Genomic DNA, 10,199 nt, shown 5'->3' with positions numbered 1-10,199 from the left:
TCCGGTTGTTGTTCCTGAATGCAAGTCTGTTAATTCGAAATTTTACAAGACAAAAGTTCTTTAAAAAACAAAAACTTTCGAAAACGAATACCCGCAACAGTTTTGGTAAATGTCAAATTGTTGCATGACAACGCGTCATCGCACAAGGCGTCTACAGTGGAAGACTTTCTGAAGCAGAAAAAAATCTCCCCCGTCCTTCGTATTAACCTGACATTGCCCCTTGCCTTCTTTTTTGTTTTCCAAAGCTAAAAAATTTAATACCTTTCAGGTCGAAAATTTGTTCAGCGAAATTACCTTGGTTCTTCAATATTCCAGTGTCTTCTTAAATGCATAAAAGGACTATGAAAATGCCCTCAAAGATTGGATCCGGAGACTGAAACTTTGTATATCTGTTTGAGGTGAATACTTTTAGAGAATAAAATTAAAATTTAAGTGAAACCTATAAACAAGTATATATTAATATACGTACCTGTTATAAAGAATAAAATTTTACGTGCTTAGCTGCATTATGAATATTTTAAAACTCCTCGTTGAATTAATACTTACCCCTTTCTAAAGAAGGAAAGTTTATTCGTTTCCGAGGCATAATGTGCCTTTAAAAATACATGTATGTTTATGATGATATCGGTATTAATGAAGAAATAAGATCTAGAAATCAACTTTTGATCAACATAACGCAGCCACGAGTGAAATATGAAGTTATGGTGTTCACGAAAAGCGCACCAAATGATAATACAACGTGACGTCATTTACGACGTGACGTCATTAAGTTGGTCACTGAAACAACTCAAGGGGCTTACATTTAAAAAAGTGAAATTATCAAATTGATAATTTCACTGTTTAAAACAGTGAAATTATCAGTTTTATATTTCACTGATATATTTCTATAAACCACCGAAAAGCATGTCATAAATTCCGATCTTACACTGAACTAAACAAATATCATCTACTGTATCATAGTGTATGCGTTGTTTTTTTTCTCACTAGGTAGAATCTAGATAGAGCTAAAATCTAGATCTAATTAATAAATAAAGAAAAACTATCATTCTCTTTCTGTGTGGAAGTTTTTCAATTCTCAACGGATTTCAGGCAAAAATTCAATGAAATACAATTGTGATTTTTTTAAGGTCTAATGTTATGCCTTTGGTCCCTGCCAGGCAACTTTGTTTTTCGTCATTCAAAATATAATTTAGGAAACAATACATACCCTTGAAAAAAAAAGCACTGAAATATGTATTTTGAAATCTGTAACAATTTACCAACCTTGCAGCTGTAGCCTGATACTCATGTAGAATCCATTATTTGTAATTGCATACAAATGGTGTGGCACTTCACGACATTTCCTCCCTTTATACAGGTCTTTTTACTTTTGTCTGTGCGGATTAGCAGTCTCTTGTAATGATATACTAAAAGACACTGTATAATATCATGTTACAGTAAGATGACAAAATTCGCACCGAACCAGCATTGTCAACCTCATTATGCATCTTTTTACAATTCTTTTCCAGTATATATGTTTTATCTTAAAACTTGTTTGCAGTATTATATTGTGTGCAACATTTCCTACAGTTATTAAATGCCCTGCAGCATACTGTAGGTTTTTTTTATGATTTATCCATTTTAAGGGAAAGCACGGTCCAACATTTTTTCCATATGTCAGTAATAGAGGAATACTGCCTGGTCTGTGCACATGATGTGGAACTGAAACAAGTGCCAACCGAGTGGCACTGACACTCTTACTTCTACAGTCAAATGCATCTGTGGAAGAATATTGTAGTAAAAAATAATTTTAGGTCCTTCAAAGGTCAAGGTCTCATTTGAAATAATCATCATGTTATTTTTGTCAGATGTTCTATTGTCAAAAAATAAATAAAATCCACAAGTAAACAACAAAGTTATGAAAATTTAAGCAAATTTTGACTTTGATAGTAAAGGTCATTTAAAGGGTTGAGGGTCACACTAAAATAATTCAAAATGTTCTTTTGTCTGAAGTATCAATCAAGTCTATAATGACAATATAAATATATACGCAAAATTTGTCCTCGACAGTAAAGGTCAAATTCAGGTCAACTTTTAATTTCATTAAATCCTCTTTTATGTCTTGTCCAAAGGATTGTTGTGCCAAAGTATAAAGACAATTTATTAATTTCTTACAAATGTATAGCCAATTATAGCATCCAACAAAAAACTGTGATAATACAATAATTTGACTTCCAAGGTCAGTCAGTCTTTTTTACCCGGCTTTGTGTCCTGCTGGACTACCTTAACGATGGTCCTGTGAGGCTGGGTCCTTATGGGGAATGCATTTTGTGAATGTCACTCTCCTTTTTTGATCTTTCCTTTTGTACTTTGTTTAATATTTTGGTTTCATAAATGGTTACATCACAGCCTTGTGTTCATTACTTTTACAAAATCTTTGTAAACAATTTTCCCTAAATTCTTACAAAATATACTAGGTGTTTCACTTTGAATCAAAGTGTAATACCAAAGACATTCATACTATCTTCTGGACTTATTTATTAAAAGTTATCCTAAAATCTGACAGCAAGCCTTCAACATATAACAACAAATAAAACCATATTCTTTATTTTAATGACATAGGCATTTCATTGCAATTATAAAGAAAGAAAAAATGAAGGTTTCATAAATATGTACAAGTGCACTTGTGCACAAAGATTAAGGAAAAAGAAAGCAGATTAACATATGAATGACATTTAAAGTGAGAACTTTCTGATACTTTAACATATTTGTCTTTATACTTATGATCACTTATTACGAAAAGTACAATAATACGAGAGAAAAAAAACAAAAACATTAAGACATCTTTAACTATCACATATTTAGACATATATGTATTTAACTATCATAAATTATATGTATTTATAACGCATGTTATGAAAAAAATGCCAGTTGGGTGTAAAATATTTATAACATTTTATTCCTTTTTTTAAGATTATTTTTTCCATTTCCATTCAGTCATATATGTTTTTTTCAGCCTTTAAAAGAAGCAAAACAAATTATATTGTATATACAAAAGCTGACAAGTAATATTTATGTTGTTTAACTCTAGGCTTGCTGGTGCTATATGATTCTTGGTAACCCATGCAGCCCAGTGCAGACCAAGATCCGATGGCACGTTCATGTGGTCTGTACAGTTCACTGTACTTTTTTTTATTTTTGTTTCTATAGATGATGAATGGTTTTGTCCAGAAATAAAGTTTGATAAGTTCTTTAGGCACAGATTAATAATTGTGTCAAAGACATGCAACTGACATTCTTTATATTTGACACATCACAAATGTGCTACCTTTAACAACTGTAATTATTGAATGGAACTCTTTCACATTCTAAACTTTTCATTCTGTAGTTTGAATAATCTGAAATATCTAAACATAAGAAAAAAAGAATTTAAAAAAATCACATCATGAAAGAGCAACAAACAAAATGCCCTCGACTACATGTATATAAATTAACAAAACTGTTCTGGGAGCTACATTTACTGTTAAAAACTGTTGTATTAGAAGAAACATTCTGACAAAAGTTTCATAGTGGTAGGACGAAGAAAATGTGACCTCAAAAGATACCAGTTTAAATGTGAACAGAGTTTAGGAATCTAGAGGCCACATCTTCTCTTCCCCCATTAAGCACTAGTGAAACTATAAGAAAGAAATATTTAAACATTCAACAGGTAGTGATATTTCACCACTAAATAATCCCTCAGTATCAACCGAAAGAAATGCAACAAAAAACAAAAACGTCCGCCTCAAATGAACAATATAATAATGTAAACAAAAATAAGAATTTGTGAAAATAGCACAACCAATGAATAAAATTACATATTTTTTCATTATTTTGTCTACAAAATATTTTTACAAAATCAAATAACTGATTCAAATTTCTACACACTTAACAGAATGTATATATACAAGCCATCATTTGAGAGAAAAAAATTATATATTTTTAACCCATAACCTGCTGGCAGAATCAGACTTAACCTATGAAAGCAGTGCGAAACAAGATCAGGCAAGCACATCCATGCCTTCACTGTTCGTTCTTCAATCCGTACATATTGAGGGCTTGGTGCAAAAGGGTTTTAACTCATATTAGATAAAGAAGGAGTTACAACCCTGTCACACCAAGCTGTCGATATTTCAAAAGATGGATAGTTTTGTTCACCTTGAAAGATGGACAAGTCTATTTAAGACATTCAGCATGAAAAGGGCTTAATCAATTTTTTGGCAACAAGATCTAGAATAGAAAATATGTAAAGGCACTAAAAATTCTAGAGAAGCAGTTATAAGTTGCTAATAATTTACCAGAAACTTTATCCAGTTAGCTTTGTATTTAACACTTACTGTACAACATCACTAAACATAAATCTATCACAGAAAACAGGTATTTTATCAACAAAATTAAAATTAACTAATTTTGTAACATTAGTACTTTTATACAAAATGGTGAGAGGATATTTCACTAACATTTGCCACTTAACTTTGTGAATACCTCTGCAATGTTTAAATGATAGCAGTTTTGCTCAACAACAAAAGCTGAAATGAGTCAACAATACAAAACTATAATTCATGCCACAAGCTTTATTTTACATAATATATTTGTAAATATACAATTTCTCTAACAGTCTTTGATATTTTTCCTAGACTGTATTAGATGGATCTGTAAGATGTAGCATTTTTGAGATAACGGATTACTAACCCTTATGCTAGTGGCAACTGATTCCACCCATGAGACCATGACAGACCGAGATCAGCTGGCACATCTGTGCCGTCGCCAATAAGAATACGCCTGCCGTCTATAAACTTTGTTTAGTCAGACTAAAAATCCTAGCTAATGTTTTAGGAAAATAAACTTATCCTAGCTAAGGTTTTAGGAAAATAAACTTCAGTAAGCATTATGATCCCTTAGACATGCTTGAACTTTTCAGTGAATACCTTTGTGTTGGAGATATAAAGTTGCGTACAAAGCCTTTAACCATGAGTAACTCTTATGCATGGGTAAAATAGCCTCTCTATTCTTGGAATAGTCCAGCTAAAAAATGAGACATTTTTTTCACAATTTTCATGTGACTATGAGGTGGGTGGAAAATGAGGTATGCAAGTTGAAAAACAAAAAGCAACAAAGTTAAAATATATTTTTTTGCAAAAGAAAAATGCTTAACTTGAAACAAAGCTACATGTATATATTGATATTGACACAAAGATCCGAATGCTAATAAAAACAAAAGTTATTATTTTGATCAGACAAAAACTAATCAAAATTTTGTTTCTTTTACTTTCTGATGACCCTACAATAAGTAAGATTGTGACAAGTGTACTATTGTAGCTCTGTTGATCTCTTACCTTGTAAATGATCTGTAACAGTTTTATACAACCATACTTGAGAATTATTCAAAACGCTGTTGACCAAGTTTGTGACAGTTGAGACACAAGTTCACAAGATCAAGATAATCAACAGGTTTTGATTTTTTATCAATCATCCTCTTATATTGCTAAATGCGACTAAGGCAGGTTTTGTGCCAAGAGTTTTTCTTTCTTAATTAGGAAGAGGCGTAAGCCTCTTGATTTTGGGAAGTACTACTGCTATAATAGCTGATTTGAGAAAGCAAAAACTGACTTTTGGAAAACTAGAGAAAACTACAATATGGGAAGAGACCTCTTTCAGGCCTCTGTTATAAAAGGTGAAAAAAAACCTGTATGTTAACTGCTGAGATAGAAATTTTCGTAGTCGTGATAAAACTTCTAACTCAAGGGAGACATTCAATACATTACTTCAAGTAATATATATAAAACTTGGTTAAGATCTTGTCAAAATTTGTAAGAAATTCTTAAATTTTCCCTTTCTCCCAGCTTTGGTGCAATACAAATCATGGTTTTGACTCATATACACACATTAATCCAAATATTATAAGTATGACATGTAAACATATTGGTTTGTTTACTATTTCATCATATAACAATCATTAAGTAATGGTCCTTCTTAATATTTCTTACACTTTTAGGTACAATTAAGTAACCACATAACCCACTATTTTGGACAGTGTATATCATAACAAGTGGCCAACCAAGGTGCCTATACAATTATAAAAAAATTGTATTATTTTCCCTAAAGAAATGGGAGCAGGAATTTATACATTCAGATTTTGAAAAAAAAAAATCAAAAAAAATCCCAAACTTATCTGTATATGTTTCTATAAAAAAGATTGATTATGAAGGGTAAAAAAATAAACAAATGTTAATGTCTGATACCATCATCAAATAGTATCCCCCACACATCCTAAAGTAAAACATTAACACATTCTAATGATGCTCATAGAGCCCCACTAAAACTTTTTTCCAGAACAATTATTGCCTTATACCCCCCTCAACAGTCATCTAATCCTATATCTAAGATGTCTGGATCATTTATCCATAGTAACTTTAACTTGGCTTTGTGCTCTTCATTTTTTGGTGTCCGATACCCTGCACAACAAATTATGACACTGGTACCCTGCTCTCATTTTTTTCCCAGCAACGGAATGAAGCAAAGCAGAACACAACTTGTCGTCCTTCCTGAACAGTGACTCAGAAACAGTTCTTTCAAATCCCTTTCCTTTATTTCATCACCCAACACTAGTAGACGTTGAGGCCTCTTCTAGTTGTTTTAATTTTTTTACCTATAAAATAATTTTAAAAGAAAACATCATCAAATACATTCAATTTAAAATTCATGCTGGAAAAGCCTGCTACCTTGTCCAACATGGTCTCACTCAAGCTGGGTAAAAGTACAAATACATGTGTGTATTCCTACTATGTAAATCACATACAACTTTTTTATTCCTTACCTACTTAACGTAACATTTGTTAGAATATGTTGATTCTTCTTTCAGTTTACTCATACCAAAATATCTATTCTTCATGGTTTATCAGGGTTTACTATTGAACTATCTGTATAAAGTATCTTATTAAGCCTGATTAACAAATTTATTTAGAACCTTTTCAAACATTGGGTTTTTTAACCTTACATATTCACAGAACCAAAAAACCATATAAATACAGAGAAGCTACATTTTCAGGGGCAGGGGTCAGTTTTAAGTCACACCTACACTGTAATGGTCATAGGGTGACTTTTTAGCTTATCCGGTGGTGATACATTCCAGGTGTTCCTCCTTGCATTATTTCTATCTCTGAGTAGAGAATCACTGATATTACACAACTAAGTTAAACAGCAAACATTATATAAAATAGTTGGTCAGCTTTCTTACATGAAAGAATTTTAAGTCCCTGTGGGTAATATGATCACACAATTAGATTTACTGTCATATGACATATAGACGTGTGATAATTGGTTAAATACGGTACATAAGGTGTAAAAAAATATGTATTTGTGGCGAATAATTATTAATTTTCACTGTATCTCGTTCAACCATTCTTAAAATATACACAGATTTATGATTATTTGAAATTACATTTCTTTTTCTTAATAAAAGACAAGGAATGTCAAAAAATTGTATATACTTCTTCAAAACCGTCACTACTAACCTTGTGTTTTGGACAAAGAAGTGAAAAGTTCTCTTCATCAAGGTAGCACTCTGTCAATATAGAAAACATTATTTATTATATTATACATCAATTAATAAGAGTACATTAATCCAGTAGGAAATTAAAGTTCATGCAATAAACATGCCACCTGTGCCTTAACATTTGTGCCTAAACATTATATTGTGACACTGAAATTGGCAACTTCTTCACATGTTTCTGAGTTACATTTGTCACAAATTGTGCGTTATTAATTGCATATATATCTTAAGTTGTGGAGGTTTACCAAACAGCTTGTATCACACTATGTTTAATGTTTTGTTATTGTTTTTTTTGTTTGTTTTTCCTCAAAGAATTAAGCAATCATCATCGTAAAGCTACTTATCTTTTATCTTATTCTTGATATAACATTCATAGATACATTTTTAATTTACCACCACAGTTTCCAGCATTGTTAAAGATATTGTCCCTGTTCCGTGTTAGAATGCAAACACATTGTGTCGGGGGCTGCGCTCTGTGATCATCACCTTGCCTTGTTGATCTTTGTTCTCATTTTCCCCCCACTTTCCTTAATGGGATGCCATGCAGGATTTAAATTAAATTTTGTTGAGAACAAGATGTTATATCAGCTTAACGTATTTTTGTTTGTTTGGTTTTTACGGTGCACCAACACAATTTAGGTCATATGGCGCCAAAACAGGAAAGATGATTTTGACTAACCTCGGGTGTTACAAAATTATAGCAACACCAGAGGTCAAAACCATCTCACCTGCTGGTGCAAAGAGATAACAGACTCCAATATTGGAACCCATTTAGTCACCTCTTACGATCACACTGGGTTAAACGGAAGCTGCAATTCTGATGCCTCGATCTTAAAGGAAACTCCTCAGCCACAAGGGGGAGCTTAAGGTATGAACTAAATAATTTTAACAATGGGAATAAAACAACCTACCAGCTCCTTGAGCACAGGCATGATGGAATTTTTGTTGGCATCCTTTATTTAGACAACCAATCATAGCACCCATTTCATTACAAACTGAACACGGCTGTAAAAAAAGTTTTAATATTAACATTGAAATTTATAACAACAACAACATCATTTGATATCAAAACATTATGTCTTTCCTTTTACTTAAATTTCAAAAATAAGCAATATATCAAATTGTGTTTTAAAAGCTTTAACCTTATGTTGTGTCAATCACATTAAATAAAATGTCCCAGAAGATTCCACATAAAAAAGTGCATACTACATTAAGAAATTACGTTGTATTTTAAAGTGAGTTATTATGTTATTTATATCCCTTCAACTTGATGTACTTTAATCTTGGTCAGTAAAATATTTCTGCAGTGGTCTGAAGTTTCTACAACTAGAATTTTATGTGTAGATCATTTGGTTTAAATAATCAACAATTCATAGACTAACATGTACAGTAACACATTGAAAATACTGGAAGTTCTAAGAGGAAATTAAAATGGTAGGTGATTTTAACATTTGCATGCACACACTAGCAGCCATAATCAATCAATAAATCAATGCCATCAGTTTAGAACAAGTCCAACCCAACTTTCTAATATTAATAGCTCAAACTAATGAGATTCTGAAGTCTAAGCAAGACACACTCATTACTTAAGCAGGTTAAAAGTAAATTAAGTATTGATTCTAGATTCCGACTGCTGTGACTGTTGGCTCCATTATAACTGGAGGCATTCATGTAGGTTACAACATGTATACTACTATCTTATGAGTTCTTCAATTGATACATGTACATCTGTCTATTAAAGAATAATGAGAAACTAGTCAGTGATAATGAAACATTTCACAGCAATTTTCATAATGCTAAAACCAGTACAGCTTCCATACAAATTTACCCTTTTGAGGACACAAATTAATTTAAAGTTTTTAAGTTTCCCGAATGATTCTTAACTGGCTTTAATGTACATGTAACTAGATAAGTTTAAGTATTTATAACTCTTGTCATGATATGTTTATTATAATTTAATTAATCTTGAGTTACCGTCTGACTGGCAATTCTCACAGCTTCTTGAAGGCCGTAGATCTTGGAGCCAATCAGAAACACACCGTCCGAGTACACTGAACAGCTTTCATGGACCCACACTTCCTTCCAGTCACCAACTTCCTGAGTCACACTACTTGAACGCCTCCTTGACTTACCATTCTTATTGCCACTGTCCTCAGCCTTTTTCTTTTTAGTACCAAGTCGAACTTTTGGACTCAATTCTAGCATGTCGTCAGACATAGTCTCAACAGTATATGGTCCAAAGAGATCACCCAGAAATTTGAAGCTACTGTGTTTACCACAAAGAGCACAAGTCCATGCTTCAATTTCAGTAGTTTCATTGTTTGGAATAAGAACTGATTTGTCCGATTGGAAGTTGTGAGATCTCAATTCTGGTCATATTCTGAGTCACAGTTTTTGTTTTTTTAGAGGCAGTTTCTTCATATGGGTCATTTTATCACAACACAAAATGTTTAGGAGTTTGTTTCATTCCTTCAAATATGATTTTTTGGTCCTTTGAAATTTGCCCATTTGTCCGATTTCTTTTTACTTTTTTTAGAAGCAGAATTATCAGTATTTTTATCAATTCTATTTGACTTACATTGTCGTTTACTGGACCCCACTTCAAAATCAGGATCATCATCAGACAAAT

General features: G+C 32.1%; 1 protein-coding gene across 1 annotated transcript; it reads right to left on the bottom strand.

Moving 5' to 3' along the window:
• Nucleotides 1-2,570: 2,570 nt before the first annotated feature.
• LOC132728563 (transcription factor 20-like) lies at nucleotides 2,571-9,990 on the bottom strand. The gene is made up of 4 exons (XM_060714207.1): nucleotides 9,545-9,990; nucleotides 8,482-8,575; nucleotides 7,533-7,582; nucleotides 2,571-6,667 (listed from the first exon to the last, which is right to left on the bottom strand). Exons 1-4 carry the CDS (start codon nucleotides 9,785-9,787, stop codon nucleotides 6,614-6,616), a joined length of 441 nt encoding a protein of 146 aa, XP_060570190.1. The 5' UTR covers nucleotides 9,788-9,990; the 3' UTR covers nucleotides 2,571-6,613.
• Nucleotides 9,991-10,199: the final 209 nt, after the last annotated feature.

Source organism: Ruditapes philippinarum, unplaced genomic scaffold (genome assembly GCF_026571515.1).
Source record: "Ruditapes philippinarum isolate M1 unplaced genomic scaffold, ASM2657151v2 ctg2779_1_1_1_1, whole genome shotgun sequence".
Taxonomy (NCBI): Eukaryota; Metazoa; Mollusca; class Bivalvia; order Venerida; family Veneridae; genus Ruditapes; species Ruditapes philippinarum.
The sequence above is the reverse complement of the archived record's forward strand: the minus strand, read 5'-3'. Positions and strand labels throughout refer to the sequence as shown.